Source organism: Mirounga angustirostris, unplaced genomic scaffold, assembly GCF_029215605.1.
Source record: "Mirounga angustirostris isolate CCGP_5_RB_7025 unplaced genomic scaffold, mMirAng1.0.hap1 SCAF_5, whole genome shotgun sequence".
Classification (NCBI taxonomy): Eukaryota; Metazoa; Chordata; class Mammalia; order Carnivora; family Phocidae; genus Mirounga; species Mirounga angustirostris.
Window position 1 is genome coordinate 155,496,019 of NW_026991713.1, and position 21,785 is coordinate 155,517,803.

Here is a 21,785-nt window from a genome sequence, read left to right on the forward strand (position 1 = left end):
GTTGGGAGCAGGGTAGAAATAAAGGGTGGGATTGGGGAAGGCGTTTGTCAGGAGAAGAAGGGGTCAGCGACGGTGTCAGGGTCAGAGTAAGTACTCGAGGGGAGGTTCAGAAAGGGTAGTAGGTCAGCAGGTTAGTAAATCACTAGGTCAGCAGGAAACAGTAGCAGGTGAAGGGATTGGAGGAGGATACACTTTTCTCCAAGCCTTCCCCTGGTTGAACCATTCCTTAGCAACCCAGAGGCTTTATACTCTCTCTCAGCCAATCATCTGCCTTTGCCCCTGGTAGGTCATAATGGGCACCCCGCGTGACCTCATATTTAAAGAGCCCCTTCCCAACTGGCGCCCCACCACGTGCCATCCCAATAACAGGTCCTCTCTGGAACTTTGGCCATCCTTCTTGTTTCTGCTGCCTCCCAACCCAGGTCCCTGTTGCCCTCTTCTGGGCGCTATCTCCTTCCTTCCAGAACTCCCATCCTAGAGCCATTGGCTGAACAACATATAAAGCAAAGGAGGACAGAACTGCAACAACAAGCAAATACACAAGCAGAGTGGGAGGTTTCAACCCTCTCTCAGTGACTCAAAGCAGACAGAACATCCATAACATGTAGACCTTGAGAGCAAACCATCTGAATCCCACAGCTATCTCCGTATGTCTGTCCACATCCATAGACCACTGTGGAGGACACATTAACTTTAGGCATATAGGATACACTTACAAAAATGCACCCGATCTATTTTGGTCATAAGGGACATTTCAATATGTTTCAGAGGCATGAAATCACACAGAGCATGTTGTGGTAATATAATGTGCTAGAAATCATGGATAAAAAGCTCACTAGAAATTCCCATATGTTTAGAAATTGAGAAGTACCTCTACAAATAAAATAGGAGTAAAGAAATCCCAAAGAAAAAGCTACATTGGAACCGAATGAAATAAGCATGACAAAATTGTAATCAGATATGTCTTCTGGGCTGGTATATCCTGGGATATTAGTATGAGAAGACCGAATGGCCTCAAAATCATCCCTAATTGACGGAGACATTTGAACACCTCCAACAGCGGTAGATCTGTCGCTTATCTATGTGACCCTGCTACCCACTAGCTTGGGCTTTACGATATGAACCTCACAGGGGAAACAATCCAAGCTGACTCTCATGGGATCTCTTGGGACCTCCAGGAATGAGAGCATTTTAAGAGAAAACATTCACCAGCTTCTCTCCTGGGGGATCCAAGACAACACCCAGAGAGCTGGCAGCCCCAGGTGTGCTGGACGGGGAGAGCCAAGCAGGTGGGCAGGGCCAGGGACCCAGGTGACTGGACAAACCCCCTGTGATCATCTCTCTTGGGCCCTGTCCTGAGCCGAACCTCCTAAACTGTTTCTCTCTAGGACTAACACAATTAGTGTTATCTAATTGTGAGTTAATCCCAACTCATTCAGGCCCAAGGCAGCTGAAAATCAATGCTCTACAAACCACCACTTACTGTGTAAATTTCTTGTAAACAGGAACCATTTCAGCACTGCTAAAATAGGAACACAGTATCTTTAACATAAATATAAATATATTTATATAATTAGCCATAAAATATAAAGAAGCCATAAAAGACACGCAAACAAAAACAAAACAAGGATAGCAAAACATTTGTATTAAATTCTGTTTAGAAGCTGCTGCCGCCTCCAGAGCCCCAGAGTCGGGTGGTCCTGGTTATAGAAGGAGAGACCAGCTACAGAAGGGGTGGAGTCAGACTATATATATATAGGCCCAGCCTATAAGGGGGACTAGGGAATTCCAGGAAGGATGGCCGGGGTCACCCTGATTATAACTGGAACAGGGAGCAGGGAAGAAGAAGCAGTGAACAGAGTTTGGGGGCCTCGAACAGGTGAGATCACTCGTGGAGGTGAGGAAGTGTCCCCAAAGCCAGTGTCAGCCTCCTGTCTACGAAGCCCTTCGTGGCCCCTGGAAACAGGGCCGGGAGCCTAGAGTGTGAGATCCAGCTGTGCTGCTTACCAGCTCTGTGACCCTGGGCTGCTTTCCTTCAGTGAGCTGGGGCGTCCAAGCCTGTGTCCATAACTGTGCTGAGGACAAGAGGAAGCCCCGTGCTGAGCACCTGTGGACATTAGCATCATCATCTCCATGGGGCAAGTGCCTTCCCAGATCCGGTGCCTCACGTCTCACAGCTGTTCAAAGCAACACTGGTGACAACCAGAGGTCCCTCCTGTTTCAGGCCTGTGCTAAGCCCTGCCCTTTGCACACATCATCTCTCGGGCTACAGATGGCAGGAGGACCTCATAAAGTGTGGGGAGAGCTCCGGGCCCCTGGGGAGGCTGAGGGATTCCTGGGCCCTGGGGAAGGGTGAGTGATTGGGGGGCCCTACGGAGGGCTGGGGAACGGAGCTCCTGGGCTCCATGGAAGGCATGGGGGATTGGGCACCCCGGAAAGGGCTGGAGGAGTCTTGCAGGTTTCCTGGGTCCCCACAGGGCAGATCCCTCCCACACCTAAGCTGGTGCAGGCTGGGACCTGGAAGCAGCACCATACAGAGGCAGCGGGTCCATGGCATGCTGGATGGAGCGGTGAGGAATGGTCTGGCAGGCAGGTGGAACCACCAGGCTGGGCTGCCCTCGGTGCCTTCCCCCTTCCCCAGCCACCTCACTAGCTTGGCCCTGACCTCACCCTCCAGCAGGGCATGGGCAAGCCAGGCAGAGGTGGACACCTGGGGCCAAGGAAGGGTCCCTCCCCAGACCTCTGTGTTGTGGTTGTTGAACAGACAACAGGAGTCACCCAGGGCCCCTGGAACCAGGGGGGAGAATCTGGCCCCAGAGTCCTCTCCAATGGGGCTTGGGGAGAATCATGGAGGGACCGCATTTAGCTCTGGTTCATTCACAGAATCAAAGCACAACACAAGTCCCCTTGGATGCTCATGTCCCTTTATTACCCCAGCTACATCCTGGGCGCTCACTCGGGGACTTGGAAGCAGGAGAGTAATGGATAGTAATTTAAAAGAACAAAAATGCTGCAATGTGAGCACTCCTGATGCTCTTAAAATCAATGTCCAACACTCCCCTCCTCACCCTCCCCATAGTGAGGAAACTGAGGCAGCCAGGGATTTGGCAAAGAAGACACAGTGGTTTCTGAGGGTTTTGCTGATTACATCTGACCAAACTCCTTTTTCCGAAGGTCACTTCTTTTAATCTTGCCAGTGACGGTTTCGGGCAGCTCTGAGACAAATTCCATCTGGTCAAGGATAAAGCAAACCCATCCCAACTTAGTCCTGCTGTCATTTCTTACCAATGCCCCAGGCTCCTCCTCTGCCCCTGCACAGTCCCCCAGACGGGCTGGCACCCTGTGGTGGCCCCAGTAGGCTCCACCAAGGCATGTCAGGGTGTCCCCTGACCCGGGAAGTTGGATGCAGCCCTGTGATGTGCTCTGACCAGTGAGATGTGAGTGGGAGTGAGGCGTGCCACCTCGAACAGAACACTTGAGACCACTGGTCTGGCATCCACTCTGTCCATCTCTTCTAGCACCTGGCAGTTACCTATGGTGGGTGCTCCTTTATCCTGGTCCCAGGAAGACCATGCGGACATGTGGCCGGAGCAAGAAAGATACTTCCCTAGTAGGAGCCACTAAGACAGGGGCTACTAGTTCCTCACAGGAACATCAGCCCATCCTAACTGGCCTGCATCCTCCAGTCTACTCTCTAGGAGGCGGCAGAGCCTTACATGTGAAGGACGAACTCCGTTTTCAGATACACTGGGTTTGAGTTCAGCTCTGCCCTTTTCTTCACTCCAACCTCAGGCAATTTACTGTGAGTCTCTGAGCCTCTCCCGTTTCCATTCTGTCAAATGGATGGTTATACCATCTCAGGTTTGGGGGGATTATATGAAATAACACATGTAGAGCTTTGAGTCCAGCGCCCGGCACACATGTTCAATAAATATTAGCTATCTAGCTTTGGGTAAACACTCAGAAAGCACAGCAATGTATTATTACAAAAGAAAGACACGTTAAATTTTTGACCCATGTATCCTTGCAAACGTGGTTTTTCAACAAGTCAGATAACATGTATATTTATTCACAGCCTGCTTTTGTCTCTTAATAATATATTTTTGTGATGTTTTTTATGTTACAAATAAGAGATCTGCATCATCTTTTTAAATTATAGGACAGCATTAATTACCACGAATAATTTAATCATTTCTCTATTGTTGGACATTTTCATAGTTCTCACATGGCACTGAAAACGAGGTAGAAAAAAAATCTCTCAGAATGTATTTTATGCTACAATAAATATTATTTTGTTACCTTTTGTTTGTTATGTATCTATATATGTATTGGGCTTCAATTTAGAATATATTTCTTACTACAAATAATGTTTTTTAAAAGTGTGGCAGTTGTTGACTTGAATGTCTTTTTCTTTTTTTCTTTTTTTCAAGATTTTCTTTTTATTTATTTGACAGAGAGAGACACAACGAGAGAGGGAACACAAGCAGGGGGAGTGGGAGAGGGAGAAGCAGGCTTCCCGCCGAGCAGGGAGCCCGATGAGGGGCTCGATCCCAGGACCCTGAGATCGTGACCCGAGCCGAAGGCAGACGCTTAACGACTGAGCCACCCAGGTGCCCCGAATGTCTTTTTCAAATTGTGAAAGATTTCAAATATCCTTCTTGGATATTTCTAGGCTCTTGGCTGATTTTTTTCTGTAGGTTTTTTGTCAGCCTTTTTGTTTTCTGACACAGGATAGAGGTTTCCATGATTAAGATGGATCTCCCCTAAACCCCTAAGTTGAATGCTTCTTCAGTAGAGAAAAATGCTCATTCCATGGGCTACGTAAGCTCCACCCCAGCCACCCCAGGAGATTTGGGGCAGCAGAGCCCAGGGCCCACTGGACGGGACCAGGCCCCATCCCTCTGCCCTCACTCACCTTCCTGGGGTACTTACACGGGGCTGGCACTGACTTCACATGCTGCTGTAGCTCCTTGGTGAGCTGGTCCCGGTCATGGGAGAGGAATTCCGGAGTCAGGACAATAAATGCCTTCACCACCTGCAGCGCAGAACCAGAGTGGAGGCTCAGGGGGAGTGGCAACCAAGTGTATAGTCTAAAAAGTAAATGTGTATTAAGTAAATGGAAAAACAAGTTGACAGTTGAGCCTCTGGAAAAGAACAGGACCAGTGTCCATACTTCCAATTTCTACTCTCTGCCTTGGAAAATTACTTCACCTCTCTCAGCCTCCATGTCCTTCTCTGATGTGGGGACAGCACGGCTTCATTCCTCAGGGCATGGCTCTCAAGATTCATCGAGATCATTCATATAAACCATGAAGCTCGTTTAAACTGATTTTTATTCCTATCATTATCATCACCATTTTCCCTATTATTATAGGTAGAGTTCTGTGGGCATTAAATCAATGGTGGTGATTAACTACGTTCCTATTATTCATGTCGCGTCTACAGGGCACAGGGCCTTGTCCAGAGTAGGTGCTCAGCACACAGTGAATCAATGAATGCTTGCTCTGGAGCCAGACTGCTCACATTCCCATTCTGGCTCCACCACTTGACAGCTTTGTGATCAGGCAACTTATTTAATCTCCTTATGCTTGTTTCTTTCCCTGTAAAAAAGGGTCTCAGAGTCCTTAATTAATGAGGTTGCTGTGAGGGGGAAATGAGCCGGCAGGTAGGAAGGGCTCAGAAATTAGGAGACGGGCAGCAGTAGCCCCAGCTGCAAGCCACATTCACAAGCATCATTTTCTGTCCCACATGGTTGAGGCCACACTGCTCTCTGGTGGCCACACAGTGTAAATGCACATGCACACCCCGGGGCCCCCCTCCACCCGAGGTCCAAGGTTGGAGAGACAGGACCAGGAGGAAGGTTTCCCGGCACCTGCCTTGGTGCCCACACACAGACACGATGACCTCTGTGTCCTCCTCACCTCCCTTCGAATTGGGTCCAGGCTGCTCACCAGAGCTGATTCAGCCACAGCCGGGTGTTCGGCCAGGGCATTCTCCACCTCTGCGGGCCCGACGCGGTACCTGCGGGCTCCTTCTTGGCTTCTGAGTGGCTGCCAGGGCCGGGTGACCCAAGCCCTCAAGTCTCATGTTTTGGAGGGTCACCTCGTCCCTTGTCACATAGGATAACTGTCACAGGAAGCCAGATACCTGTGCCCTGGCTCTCTCATGGGCCCCAAACATGAAGAATGGGCACTCCGTGCTGAGAAATACAACACTCACATGCTCCCCAGAGTTTCTCACCTCACTGCCTCTGCTCAGGGAGGAGGGTGAATATTTAGTTCTCCCCGAGCTCTGGGGCTGGGCTCAAGCAGCTTCCCTTGGCATGAAACCTACTAGAAGCCTCAGCCTTTATCTTAAACATTCATGCAAATTCTGCATACTCTTCCCCATCATATTAGCATGTTTTAGAAATTTAAAAGGTAAACACACTCAACTTCCCTGAAATAGCCAAGAGAACTTGTTACTCTGGTATAATGTGTCATTTTTTTTTTTCTTTCCAAATCACGTGAAGATTTAGGGACAACTGACTTGGAGCCAGACAGCTTTGGTAAATCTGGGTTGTACCCAGCACTCTGAAACTTTAGGGAACTTTATTCACTAGTCAGTAACCCAGTTCCTTCATCTGTAAAATGGGCATAACTGCATCTACCTTCTAGCACTGAGAGCTGGGTTATATAAAGCACTGCAGAGTGTGCATCCCCATAGTAAGTGCCCCATAAAGGTTTATGTTGTTGTTATCTATTATTAAAATTTTCAGTGATTGTTGTGTCCCATTAGAGGAGCCAAACATAGAGGAAGCTTCCTCAACAATAAGGGCCTATGTAACGTCTTCCTTCCAAATCCCTTAAATTGCATAATGTCTCATTATGGTTCGCCTTGCAGACCTTCTTGAACTACATTTTGATAGACTTTTCTGGATGCAGGGCTTGGGGGAGGTGCACAGGTATCCCCAGAAAGGGGGCCCATAGACAGAGCTCTGTTCAGAGTCAGCCTGAGCTAACCATCACCAAGCTTGGATGAATGTCAGAACAAGCTAGATCCCATGAGGCATGTGAGGGTGATGCCTCCCGGCTCAGGTCAGCCATACCTACCCAGAGGCATTGATGATGTCATCGTTCCTCCCCAGGAACCAGATGTAGCCCTCTTCATCCATAGTTGCTCTATCTCCAGAGTTGTAAAAGTCCCCACACTCCACTTTGGCTGTCTTTACTGGGTTGTCCTGCAAAGACAACAATACCCCTTTGTTGAAGGCAACGAGTTTAGAGATGATGAGCCACAACCTGGTGCTCAGATCTGGGTCTGGATCCCGCTCCTGGCTCTACTTGGCACCTGGGCAAGTTTTGTAATCTCTCTGAGTCTATTTTCATTATATCCAAGTACTCAATGAACACTACTTGTCAATTAGTGAACAATATTGAGCCAATTTTAAGGATAAGTTTTTAAAGTAACAACTCACTTTTGTGTGGCGCTCTAGTATAATAAAATTTCCACTAGAACATGGACCCTGTGTATTTTATTTATTGTTCTCAGCTTAGCATTCACATAGTGCCTGGATAAATGAGAGGTTCAATACACTTTTGTTAAATGAATTTCCTTCCCAAAATACTACCTCATCTGATCCTCCCAGAAAACCTACAAGGCTTTTATTTTTCTAATTAAACTGTTTATTTTAAGATCATTGTATATTTGCAGGGTACCTGGGTGGCTCATTCAGTTGGGCGGATAACTCTTGATTTCTGCTCAGGTCATAATCTCAGGGTTGTGAGATCGAGCCCTGTGTAGGGCTCTGCACTCAGCATGGAGCCTGCTTGAGATTCTCTGTCTCCCTCCGCCCCTTCCCTAACTAATGCACACATGCATGCATACATGTTCTCTCTCTCTCTCTCAAATAAATAAATAAATCTTTTTTAAAAAGATAATTATATATTTGCATGCAGTTATAAGAAATAACACAGAGAGATCCTGTGTGCCACTTACTCAGTTTTCTCCAATGGTAGCATCTTGCAAAACTACAGTTCAATATCACAACCAGGATACTGACATTGCTACAGTCCACCAATCTCACTTAGATCTCCCAGCAGTTTACTTTTATTTTTTTGTGTGTGTCTACGTGTATTTTATCAAATGTGCATCCACCACCAGAGTCAAGTTACAGAAGACTCCCGTCATCCTGAGGATCTCCTGTGTTGCTCTTTTATATCTACACCCATCTCCCTCATCTTTTCCCTCCCTCCAAATCCCTAAGCCCTCGGCAGGGACTGATCTATTCCCTAGTTTTATAATTTTGTCACTTTAAGAGTGTTACATAAATGGAATCCTAGAGTATGTAACCTTTTGGGACTAGCTCTGTTTTTATTTTTTTCACTCAGTATAATTTTCTGGAAATTCGTCCAGCTTCTTATGTTCATCAATACTTTGTTCTCTTTACTGCTAAATGGTACTTCATGTTATGGATGAACCCCAGTTTGGGTGTCAACCCATTGAAGGGCATCTGGGTTGTTTCCAGTTTGGGGCTATTGTGAATAAAGCTGCTCTCAACATTCATGTGCAGGTTTTATGTGAGGCTAGATTTTTATAGGCCATAACAGAAGAAATGAATGCTCAGAGAAGCACAATAACTCACTCAAAGTCACCCAGCTGGTCAGTGGTAGGGTTGGTATTTGAATTTAATTCTTGCTCCACAGCCTTTGTACTCAACCACCAAGTGTTTGCACTCAAACACTCAATGTGTTGAGATCATTCCTCTCATGAAACATGAAATGATTTGAAAAAGGTCCAGGAAAAAAAAATTAAAAAAAAAAAAATTGAATGACATCCCATTTTAGGTTCCCTTCCAATTGTTCTGATTGTATTAAGGAGACCCTCTGACATGTTTTTAAAAGCTCTGGAACTACCAAGAGTAAGTTTCAGGACTGGAGCTTTTAGTGGGAACAGGGTTTAGCTAGAATTCAAGAAAAATTGTTTTGTTTGCATTATAGTTATAGTTATAATTGCCTTCTGTTTTTGGCAAATCATACTGTTTTCCATTTGTGATACTGATTAACTTTTTAAAAAACATATGTTTTATTTTTTTAAAAGATTTTATTTATTTATTTGACAGAGAGAGACACAGCGAGAGAGGGAACACAAGCAAGGGGAGTGGGAGAGGGAGAAGCAGGCTTCCCGTGGAGCAGGGAGCCCGATGCGGTGCTCGATCCCAGGACCCTGGGATCATGACCTGAACCGAAGGCAGATGCTTAACCACTGAGCCACTCAGGTGCCCCCAAAAACAGATGTTTTAAAGTAAAATAATGATTATTGTGTGCATCTGTTCTAACCTATCTGGGGGGCTGCCTGAAGGACAGGTGCAAGGAACTCACTTTATGTAACTCAGAAAAAAGCAGCAGGCCCGGCTCATAGAAGCTACCAGGCAAACTACAAAAGTGAAGTTGCCTGACGTAAGAGATTATGGGTGGAGATATACAATAGACCATCAAGGTCTGGGGGAGATGCTGGAGTGAGTTTTGGGGTTTTTTTTGTTTTTTGTTTTTGAAATTAGGATGTTCAAGACAGCTATATGCATGGGGGAATTAAGACAGCCGTGAACATGCCTGGGCAAGATGCATGCTCAGCAAAGTCCTGAGAAAACCTTAAGCTTTCATCTCAGGCTGATCCCTAGGCTCAGAGCAAGTCCAGCTAAGTGGTGAAGGAGTATCCCAGCACAGAGCCAATCTGCACAGTGGTTGTTCTCTCTTCTTTTTTGGTTGGTGATGTTTTTCTTTGTTCATTTGAGCTCCTGCCCCTCAAGGAAATCTCTGTCAAAACATTAACTGAACACGAGCTAAAGGATCAGAAACCTCAGTAATCACACATGACAAACAATAGTCTTTAAAGAATTTGCAAAAGTACCACAACAAAGGACTACTATAGCCTTCAACAGTCCAAAATCAAAAAACAAAACAATGAAACCCCAGCAACCTCAACCCCCAGGGAAGTGGGAGAATCTGATTTCTAGAGTTCACTCATATGTGGAATTTAAGAAACAAAACAAATGAACATTGGGGAAAAAAGAGGGGAAGGCTAAGAAACTGACTCTTAACTGTAGAGAACAAAGTGATGGTAACCAGAGGGGAGGGGCAGGGGGATGGGTGAAATAGGTGATGGGGATTAAGGAGTGCACTCCTTACGATAAGCACTGGCTGATGTATGTAAGTGATGAATCACTAAATTCTATTCCTGAAACTAATATTGCACTGTATGTTGACTAAGTGGAATTTAAATAAAAACTTGGAAGAAATAATAAGTCAAACGTGTTAAGTGATCAAAAACTAAGAGAAAAAATGAACAAAGAACTAAAAAACAGAAAAAACTATATATGGACAAAAGATATTAAAGAATGATTCTATTTAGAATAGCAACAAAATGAATATAATACTAAGAATAAATTTAGTCAAGAAAGTGAAAGACGTACACTGAAAAATAAAAATTGTTGCTGAAAGAAATGAAAGAAGGTATCAATAAATGGAAAGACATACTGTATTAATTGGAGACTTAATATTTTTTTTAAGATTTTATTTATTTATTTATTTATTTGAGAGAGCGAGAATGAGAGAGAGAGAGAGAGAGTGCACATGAGAGGGGGAAGGTCAGAGGGAGAAGCAGACTCCCTGCTGAGCAGGGAGCCTGATGTGGGACTCGATCCCGGGACTCCAGGATCATGACCTGAGCTGAAGGCAGTCGTTTAACCGACTGAGCCACCCAGGCACCCTGGAGACTTAATATTAAGATGACAGTACTACCCAAAGCCATCTTCAGGTTCAATGCACTCCCTATCAAAATCTCAGTGGTATAGAAATATTCATCCTAAAATTCATATGAAATCTTGACGGATCTCAAATAGCCAAGACAATCTTTTAAAGGGAGAAGAAAGTTCTTCTTTCCAGGGAAAAGAGCTTACACTACTGATTTTTAAACTTACTGCAAAACTACACTACTGATTTTTAAACTTACTGCAAAACTATAGATTTCATATGAAATCTTGACAGATCCCAGATAGCCAAGACAATCTTTTAAAGGGAGAAGAAAGTTCTTCTTTCCAGGGAGAAGAGCTTACACTACTGATTTTTAAACTTACTGCAAAACTATACTGGAAATAATCTAAATGTCTATTAAGAAATTGATGGATATACAAAATATGGTACACCCATACAAAACTGGCATTAAAAAAAAAAAGACACATAGATGATTGTAATAAAATAGAGAACCCAGAAAGAAATCCTCACATATATGGTCAATGGATTTTAGGCAAAAATGCCAAGACCATTCAGTGGGAAAAGTCAATCTTTTCAACAAATGGCACTGAGAAACTAGGATGTTCAGATGCAAATGAATGCAGTTACCTTATACACCATATACACAAATTAACTCAAAATGGATCAAAAACCTAAACACAAGAGCTAAAATTCTGAAACTCTTAGAAGAAAACATAGGGGGAAGTCTTCCTGATTTTGGATTTGACAATTATTTATTGACTATGACACCAAAAGCACGGGAAACAAAAGAAAAAAATAGATAAAATGTTCCTCATCAAATTTTTAAAATTTTACTTGAAAGGACACTATCAAAAGAGTGAAAAGACAATGCACTGAATGGGAGAAAATATTTGCAAAGCATATATCTTATGAGGGGTTCATATTCAGAGTATATAAAGAGCTCTTACAAATCAACAACAAAACAAACAACCCAATTTTAAAAATAGGCAAAGGACTTAAATAGACAATTCTCCAGAGAAGGTACACAAATGGCCAATAAGCACATGAAAAGATGCTCAACATCACTAGTCATTAGGGAGATGAAAATCAAAACCACAATGAGACACCACATCACATGCGGTAGAATGACTATTATACACACAAAACAAACAAACAAACCTGAAAATAACAAGGATTAGCAAGGATATGGAGAAACGGGAACACTTGTACATTGCTGATAGAAATATAAAATGGTGCAGCCACTGTGGAAAACATTTTGGCAGTTCCTCAAAAAGTTAAATATAGGGGCGCCAGGGTGGCTCAGTCATTGGGCGTCTGCCTTCGGCTCGGGTCATGATCCCAGGGTCCTGGCATCAAGCCCCACATCGGGCTCCCTGCTCAGCATGGAGCCTGCTTCTCCCTCTCCCACTCCCCCCTGCCTATGTTCCCTCTTTCACTGTCTCGCTGTCTCTCTCTCTCTGTCAAATAAATAAATAAAATCTTTAAAAAAAACGTTAAATATAGAATTACCATAAGATGCAGCAATTCCACTTTCAGGTATATATCCAAAAGAAGTGAAAGCAGGAACTCAAACAGATACTTGCACACCAATGTTCATTGCAGCATTATTCACAGTAGCCAAAAGATGGAAATAATCTAAATGTCTATTAAGAAATTGATGGATATACAAAATATGGTATACCCATACAATACCATTCAGCCTGAAAAAAAAAATGACATTTGGTCACATGCTACAACATGGATGAACCTTGAAAACATGTGCTAGGTGAGATAAGCCAGACACAAAAGGCCAAATGTTGTACAATTCCACTTAATAGAGGTACCTAAAATAGGCAAATTCTTAAAGCCAAAAAGTATATTAAAGGTTACCAAATGCTGGGGATATGAGGAGGAGGGGGGAGTTATTGTTTAATGGGAACAGAGTCTCCATTTGGGATGGAAAAAATTTCTGCACATGCATGGTGGTAATTGTACAATGTTGTGATTTACTCAGTGCTGCTGAATTGTATGCTTAAAAATGGTGAAAAGGGTGAATTTTATATATTCTACCTCAGTAAAGAAAAGAAAGGAAAAAAGCAAACAAATCTCAGTGGAGGAGTGACAACATATAGTCAAGAGAGCATGTGAAATGGGGTATATATCTACACAGGTGTGGGCATAGAGGAGGACATCTTTGTAAAATAAAATATGTTACTTCCAATTTAAAACAAAACTGATGTTGCTCTGGACCATCCCAGTTTAATTTAGCCAGAATCTCTATGATTGGATCCAAGAATTATTTTTTTAAATCTCCTCAACTGATTCTAACATACAGGCAGGGTTGAGAACCACTGATCTATATATCTGTTACTCTGTTTATTTCCTCTTTTATCCAAGCCTAAAATCGTGCTACTGTGAATTAAGGCTAGGGCCTGCATTATTTGCTTTTGGTCAATAACGTCACAAAAGGAGCAGCACCACCCACCCCCAAGGCCATAGAGTGAGGCCAACAGGGACACCAATGGTTGTTCCTGTGGAGAAAGGAGACGGGTCTGAGATCAACTTCAAGGTCTGTCCACTCTCCCCTGACCAATCTTGGAAGCTGAGAATTTGCCTGGTCAAGAGTTTCAGGTTTCTTTAGAACCTGTCACAGTTTTATGTAATCCCTGGATTTCTTACGTAGGGTTTGGGAACCAAAAAGATGTGGGTTTGAATCCTAGACCTGCCATTTATTTGACGTGGGGAAAACATACAAAGCTTCCAATTTGCAGTTTCTTCCTCTGTGAAGTGGGGGCACCACTGTCCTCTCTGGAGGCTCAGCAAGGTTAACAGATTTGTGCACAGCCTGTTGGTAAGTGGGACTGTAGGATTTGAACTCAGTCAAAGCTTCCTGCATACTCAACCTCAAGAGATCATTGGACAGGCGCCTGGGTGGCCCAGTCGTTAGGCATCTGCCTTTGGCTCAGGTCATGATCCCAGGATCCTGGGATCAAGTTCCACATCCGGCCCCCTGCTCTGCAGGAGGCCTGCTTCTCCTTCTCCCACTCCCCCTGCTTGTGTTCCCTCTCTCACTGTGTCTCTCTCTGTCAAATAAATAAATAAAATCTGAAAAAAAAAGAGAGAGAGATCATTGGAACCCAAGTCTGGGGTGCTTCTTTCTACCCTGTCAGCACTTAAGTGTCAGATGGTTTTGGACAGGAAAGGATGTGAGAACACACTAGGAGCTTAGAGATTAATTAGAAGAGGCTTCATTGAGTTGGAGTGACTGAAGAGAGGTGTGAAGAAGGCTCGTAGTACAGAGTTGTATCCACCCCCTTAGTACCCACACTGCTCCCTGAAGGGATTTGGGGGGCCTGGAAGTGGGCAGGTGAGGATCACCACTTACTTCATAGCCCATGAAGAGGCCAATGGGCTTGGTGGGCTTCATCCTGATGCCAATGTTGCCTTCAGTGTTGAACGGCAGGCTGTTGCCCTTGTCGTCAATGATCTGGAGCAACAGGCCTGTGGATCCCAACCTGCAGGGCCACCCCAACACGCCGGCCCCACCCACACAGTACCTGACTATTTGTGTGACACTGGTGAGAATAAATGGGGGGAGGAGCCCTGTCAAAAAATAGATTACAGCTGTCAGAAGACTTTGAAGTCAGGAAATGGTGAAACCCAAGTTATGGGTCTCCTGGTCTCACGGATATGCAGACGTGGCAAACGTGTCTTCAAGCTAGAAAACACAGATCAGGGAAAACTAGAAGCACCAGCTGATGGAGAGAGCTGCCAGGGCTCCCTCCAGGTGCTCTGGTCCCATCTGTTGTGTATGAGGCTTCCAGCTGCCAGGCTGAGCAGCATTCATGCCCAGGATACTGCAGTTCTCAACTGAAGCCTCCCCAGGAAATCGGCGGGAAAACAGGAGGAGAAGAAGAAGGACAACAACTGGGGTGGGGGTGGGGTGGAGTGGGCACAGCTGGTTCTGTCACCTGGTGTCCCACAATTGTTCAATCCCAGCTCAGCCCTAACTGCACCCAGCAAATGCCTTTAGGACCAGACCTGGACGTCGAAGGAGGGGATGCCTTTCCCGATGGAACCCGGCTTGATCTTCATTCCACGGAGAGTGACACAACTTACTCCCTATTCATAAAAGAAAGAAAATGGGGTTGGCCAAAGAGTCCAGGCTGATTACAAAGCATTAAGAACCACACACAGCATCCTCACTCATCCATGTCATTCGATGCTATGCAAAGAACCCTTATGGGGAAGCTAGAAGGCCCAGATTCTAGGTGCAAGGCATGGACCCAATTCTGGTCAGCAGATATTCACCACACCTGACATAGACTGGGCCTGTGCGAGCTCCTGGGGCTACCGGGTCCACTGCGAGGGGCCAAAAAAGAAGCAAAGGGGTGAGCCCGGGGCTGTGGGCATGTAACGTGAGGTGTGGAGTACGCACTGTATGTCAGACATGTGTCCGTTTGCTAGAGGAAGGCCATGATATCATTTAACATTGACTCAGGCTGTTAAACAGTGATAGGAACCCTGTCTCAACGACTCAGAGCTGTGCTGAGAATATTCAGATTGTGTTGTCCCCTCTGCTAGGCAACTGCCCCACCCCCATTTATCCTCCTGATGAACTTTATTCCTCCTTTATGGTACTCTAAAATATCTTTCTAAAGCTAAGCTAGACCAGGATTTGAATCTTTTTTTTTTTCTTTTTAAGATTTTGTGTGTTTATTTGAGAGAGAGAAAAACGAGAGACAGAGTAGGGGTGGAGGGGGACGGGCAGGGGGAGAGGGAGAAGCAGGCTCCCCAGCTGAGCAGGGAGCCCAATGTGGGGCTCAATCCCAGGACCCTGGGACCACTACCCAAGCCAAAGGCAAATGCTTAACCGACTGAGCCACCCAAGGATTTGAATCTTGACTCCAGCTATGTGCCAATTAATCCCCCTTCATCTTCTCTGTAAAGGGGTAATTATAACACTTAGCTCTCATAGTACCTGTGAGTGTGTGGAAAACTCTTCACACAGTGCCTGGCACACCAAGTTAGCTCCATAAACAGTCACAACTAGCTATTATTCTGGCCCCAAGAAAAGTCAGTTGGGACATTCTCCTTCTGTAGTATTTTTTCCCACACTTCCATTGTAGCCAAGAGAGCATTATACTTCTTTTTAAAAAAATATTTATCCATTTATTTTAGAGAGATAGAAAGAGTGCAAGAGTGCTTGAATGGGGTTTGGGGAGCAGAGGGAGAGAGAGTCTTAAGCAGACTCCCCGCTGAGCATGGAGCCCTATGCAGGGGCTCAATCCCACGACCCATGAGATCACCACCTAAGCTGAAACCAGGAGTCGGAAACTCAACCCACTGAGCCAACCGAGAGCTCCCAATTATCCTTATTTTTGCTTGTCTGTTTCCCTCAGTGAATAACAAGCATCCTGAGAATAGAGACTGCCCCATTCATCTCTACTACCCTAGTATCTAGGGCAACACTTACTTAAAAACAAGAGTAACAGCAAGGTGAGCATGTACAAGAGGTTGGACATTGTAGCCAGAGCTTTATATACTTCCTTTCGTTTCCCTTATCACAACCCAGCGAGACTGGGTTATATTTCCATTTTGGAGACAGAGAAGCAGAGACTCTGGAAGGTTCAGTGCTATGCCAGTGGTCTTGAAGCCTGTAATTGGCAAGCTGAGATTTGAACCGGGGTCTGAGTTCCTGAGAGGGAAAGCTCTTCCTCCTTTGCTATGTTGCTGCTCACAGTACAGGCATGTGGAAAATGTCCCAGAGATGAGTCAGTGGCTATGCAAATACTTTGTGAAATACAGCACCACCTGGGTATGAGGCAGTATTCTGTTGTTGCAAAGAGTTGATACAAAGGAACCTGGATCATGGGTATATTGTAGTTCTCATCCCACCCTCCTCCTTGTCCAAATATAAACTATGAACCATACAAGAACTAACCTAGAGTCTTAATATTTCTTAGGCCTGGAAGCGGACCAATTAACTGATGATTTAAAAGCATATTTTTTTTTGCAAAAAAGTCAAGACGAGTATGTGAATTGAGGCTAAAATAGTCATTTTGCTCCAGCTCCTGAGATGGTAGTCGTCTGTCTGTCAGTTACAGGGATAACAAGGAGGCTGGGGAAAGTGGCCCAGCAACAGAAATGACTTGAGAATTGTGTTGGAAGATACCTGCCCCTGCCCCTACTATCATTAATAACGTTTTTCTGGTTTAAGACATGCCTGATACTCTGAATGTCCTGTCACCTGGCTAGTCAGTGATGCCTTTGGGAGTCACACTGTGTGTGTGTGTATGTGTGTGTGTCTGTGTGTGTGTGTTGGTATATACAGAAAGTCTCTGTTCCCTCCCCCACTCTAGCTAGTGTCCCACAATCAAACCTGTGTGCTGTCCACATGAGCATCCAGAAATGAACTTCTGGGGCCAGCTCCTGGCTGCCTGTGGTTGCCACCCTAGGAAGGAATGAAGTAGGCAGGACTTGCTGATGGTGGGCTCCATGTTACTGGAGAGAACCTCCCATCCCGCCACCCCTCCTGGGCTCCCTAGAGCTAATGATCCCAGGGATGGTAGCACCATGTCCTTACACCCCTTTTCAAAGTTTTGTCCAATAGTTTTCAGGACATTGGCCTCTTGACAAACTGATGAGCTGTGAATTGTCTTTGTGCAAATTGATTTGGGGCAAATTAGCCTAGAACTCTGAAGCCTCCCATTGGCTTCAGGCAATGTGTGAGCAGAGTGGGGCCTCTGCATATACATGGTTCAGCTCGTCTGCTGGGCTCAGTGGCTCAGCACATCCTGACTGATCAAGAAAGTACCATCTACCTACTGTTTCTACCTACTGTTTCTGACTGTCCGTAGACCTCGTAGAGCAGAAGACCTGTCCGTTTTCTCCACTGCTCTTGATCCTCTGGCAGCAGAGAGTGCTCCAGGGTAGGGAACCTGAGACTTAGGGGAAGGCAAAGTGACAAGAGAACTTGCAGTCAGGCCTTGGATGTTCTGCCCCAGGCCCAGAGTGTTAAGAGCTCAGAGCCTCGTCATCTGGATCATTCATGCTTCTGCTTCCTCATGTTCTTAGTTGCCTTTGGGGCAATTTGCTGGTGGTCAAAGCCAACTGGAAGTCACTCACTTCCTGTCAGTTCATGTTAACTCTTCTGGCAAGGGGTGGGTGGTGGCGGTGAGGCTAATGGGTTTGGATCAAAGGTTTGGATCAACTTTGGAAGCTGACATAAAAAGATGGCAAAGATGTATTTATCAGACCTTGTCTTCACACTCTCTGTGGCTATGAGGGGTATTTTATAAACTGTAAGGTGGTAGGGGATAAGATCCCAAGAGCATGTTAGGATGCTAACAGAACTGCATTGCCTTCTCTGAAGGGTAGGGTCATGTGAATTGAAGGGCTTTTGTATTTCTGAGCAGAGAATGCAAGTTAGAGGGTAGAAATGAATTGCCCAGGACATCAAGGAAGACTGGGATGTGTGTAGGAAAGGAGAGAAGGGTTATGGTAGCAGCCCTGAGAGAAAGAATTTCAGAGAGCCAAAAAGTTGGCTGTGAACATCTGTAGTAGGTACATTGCATGATGTAAATCCTCTTCTTCATTTTTCCCCATAACATTTTCTGCTAATAAAAAAACAACCACAAAATAATGATGGATTCCCTGAAGGACGTGGGGAGAAGTGATTGAGGTCTGAGTACCAGGTGGCCTGGGGCTGAGCCGGGTCAGCTCTTGGGGATGAGAGAGGTAGCAGACATCTGGTTCACCTTCTCATCCTCATCACCCTGTCCTGGTACATCAGAGTCAGAGTCAGGGACAGGAGGGCTGAGGGTGTCTTCTTCATTCTTCTGCAGCTTTATCCAAAGTAGGTAAAATGGGCAGATTCTCTGATGCAGTCATTAGCTATGCTTTGGTTGTATTTTTACTGGGTTTGGACAAAGATCATTGACTGAGGAATGTTCAAAAAGTAGCTTAATATGAGCTTTGAAATACAGATGGAAACAGGATCCAAACAGCTTGAGGCTTCATGAATAAAATCAAAACTGTGTTTCAGAGTTAGCTTCATAAGGGTAGCCACAGAACACCTTAATATTTTAATTCTATATTTACGACATGTTACTCTGATTTTTGAAGTAGCCGTTTTAATCTCAGACTCTTTAAAAGATACATAAATGCCCATAAGTTTCAAAGAGCAGATTTCAGGTTAGCTGAAATTAACCTGCAAACATGGGGAAATGCAAAAATAAAACTCTACAGTAAGATAACACTATATATCCATCAGATTGACAAAAATTAAAAACTCTGACAATAACAAATATTGCCAACGTTAGGGAACAATGGGAATTCTCCTCTCCTGCTAATGGGAGCATTTCAATACTTTGGAAAATCGCATGGTAAAATGTCATGTCAGTGTGAACTAGCAATTCGTCTTCCAGAAAAATGCTACAGAAATGCATGCTTATATGCACCAGCGTACATGTACAAGAATTCAATGCAGCATTAATCACTAATAGCCCCAAAATGAAAACTACCCAGTGTCCATTAATGGTAGAACAGATAAAAAACACATCATGTTTTTATACAATGGGATATTATACAGCAATGAAACTTAACTACAGCAACATGCAGCAACATAGACACATCTTAAAAACATAATACTGAAAAAAGAAGCCAAAGATTACAGAGTAATATATGATTACACACATAAAGATCAAAAGCAAGTAAAATATGATAATTTGTTTAGGGGTATTTCCTTAGGAGGTAAACTATAAGGGAAAACAAGGAAAGGAATACCATAAAAGTCAAGACAGTAAATGCCTTTAGGGAAGAAAGAGAGCCATGCTAAGGAGCATCCTACTGAAGAATGAATGGGTCAACCAGGAAATTAAAGAAGAATTAAAAAAATACATGGAAACCAATGAAAATGAAAACACAACTGTTCAAAATCTTTGGGATGCAGCAAAGGCAGTCCTAAGAGGAAAGTATAGAGCAATACAAGCCTTTCTCAAGAAACAAGAAAGGTCTCAAGTACACAACCTAACCCTCCACCTAAAGGAGCTGGAGAAAGAACAGCAAATAAAGCCTAAACCCAGCAGGAGAAGAGAAATCATAAAGATCAGAGCAGAAATCAATGAAATAGAAACTAAAAGAACAGTAGAACAGATCAACGAAACTAGGAGCTGGTTCTTTGAAAGAATTAACAAGATTGATAAACCCCTGGCCAGACTTATCCAAAAGAGAAGAGAAATGACCCAAATCAACAAAATCATGAATGAAAGAGGAGAGATCACAACCAACACCAAAGAAATACAAACAATTATAAGAACATATTATGAGCAACTCTATGCCAGCAAATTAGACAACCTGGAAGAGATGGATGCATTCCTAGAGATGTATCAACTACCAAAACTGAACCAGGATGAAATAGAAAACCTGAACAGACCTATAACCACTAAGGAAATTGAAGCAGTCATCAAAAATCTCCCAAAAAACAAAAGCCCAGGGCCAGATGGCTTCCCAGGGGAATTCTACCAAACATTTCAAGAAGAATTAATACCTATTCTTCTGAAACTGTTCCAAAAAATAGAAACGGAAGGAAAACTTCCAAGCTCATTTTATGAGGCCAGCATTACCTTGATCCCAAAACCAGACAAAGACCCCATCCAAAAGGAGAATTACAGACCAATATCCCTGATGAACATGGATGCAAAAATTCTCACCAAAATACTAGCCAATAGGATCCAACAGTATATTAAAAGGATTATTCACCATGACCAAGTGGGATTTATCCCTGGGCTGCAAGGTTGGTTCAACATCCGCAAATCAATCAATGGGATACGATACATTAACAAAAGAAAGAACAAGAATCATATGATCCTCTCAATAGATGCAGAAAAACCTTTTGACAAAGTACAGCATCCTTTCTTGATCAAAACTCTTCAGAGTATAGGCATAGAGGGTACATACCTCAATATCATAAAAGCCATCTATGAAAAACCTACAGCGAATATCATACTCAATGGGGAAAAACTGAGAGCTTTCCCCCTAAGGTCAGGAACGCGGCAGGGATGTCCACTATCACCACTGCTCTTCAACATAGTATTGGAAGTCCTAGCCACAGCAATCAGACAACAAAAAGAAATCAAAGGCATCCAAATCAGCAAAGAAGAAGTCAAACTCTCACTCTTTGCAGATGATATGATACTTTATGTGGAAAACCCAAAAGACTCCACCCTGAAACTGCTAGAACTCATACAGGAATTCAGTAAAGTGGCAGGATATAAAATCAATGCACAGAAGTCAGTGGCATTCCTATATACCAACAACAACACAGAAGAAAGAGAAATTAAGGAGTCGATCCCATTTACAATTGCACCCAAAACCATAAGATACCTAGGAATAAATCTAACCAAAGAGACAAAGGATCTGTACTCAGAAAACTATAAAATACTCATGAAAGAAATTGAGGAAGACACAAAGAAATGGAAAAACGTTCCATGCTTATGCATTGGAAGAACAAATATTGTGAAGATGTCAATGCTACCTAGAGCAATCTACACATTCAATGCAATCCCCATCAAAATACCATCCACTTTTTTCAAAGAAATGGAACAAATCATCCTAAAATTTGTATGGAACCAGAAAAGACTCCACATAGCCAGAGGAATGTTGAAAAAGAAAAGCAAAGCCGGCGGCATCACAATTCCGGACTTCCAGCTCTATTACAAAGCTGTCATCATCAAGACAGCATGGTACTGGCACAAAAACAGACACATAGATCAATGGAACAGAATAGAGAGCCCAGAAATGGACCCTCAACTCTATGGTCAACTCATCTTTGACAAAGCAGGAAAGAATGGTCCAATGGAACAAAGACAGTCTCTTCAACAAATGGTGTTGGGAAAATTGGATAGCCCCACATGCAGAAGAATGAAACTGGACCATTTCCTTACACCACACACAAAAATAGACTCCAAATGGTTGAAAGACCTCAATGTGAGACAGGAGTCCATCAAAATCCTAAAGGAGAACACAGGCAGCAACCTCTTTGACCTCAGCCGA

General features: G+C 44.0%; 1 protein-coding gene across 18 annotated transcripts in view; it reads right to left on the minus strand.

The window, feature by feature from the left end:
- Window positions 1–533: 533 nt before the first annotated feature.
- LOC135364549 (acyl-coenzyme A synthetase ACSM1, mitochondrial-like) overlaps window positions 534–21,785 on the minus strand; it is a 30,880-nt gene continuing 9,628 nt past the window's right edge. For 2 of the 18 annotated variants that reach the window (XM_064592699.1, XM_064592698.1), the window contains exons 2-8: window positions 14,772–14,852; window positions 14,116–14,217; window positions 7,092–7,219; window positions 4,933–5,090; window positions 2,008–2,107; window positions 1,484–1,522; window positions 534–673 (exon numbers count right to left, since the gene is read on the minus strand). In XM_064592699.1, the coding sequence (XP_064448769.1) occupies window positions 640–673; window positions 1,484–1,522; window positions 2,008–2,107; window positions 4,933–5,090; window positions 7,092–7,219; window positions 14,116–14,217; window positions 14,772–14,852 (642 nt within the window). In that variant the 3' untranslated portion in view covers window positions 534–639. The other 16 variants (XM_064592685.1, XM_064592695.1, XM_064592696.1 and 13 more) reach the window with 15 other exon arrangements.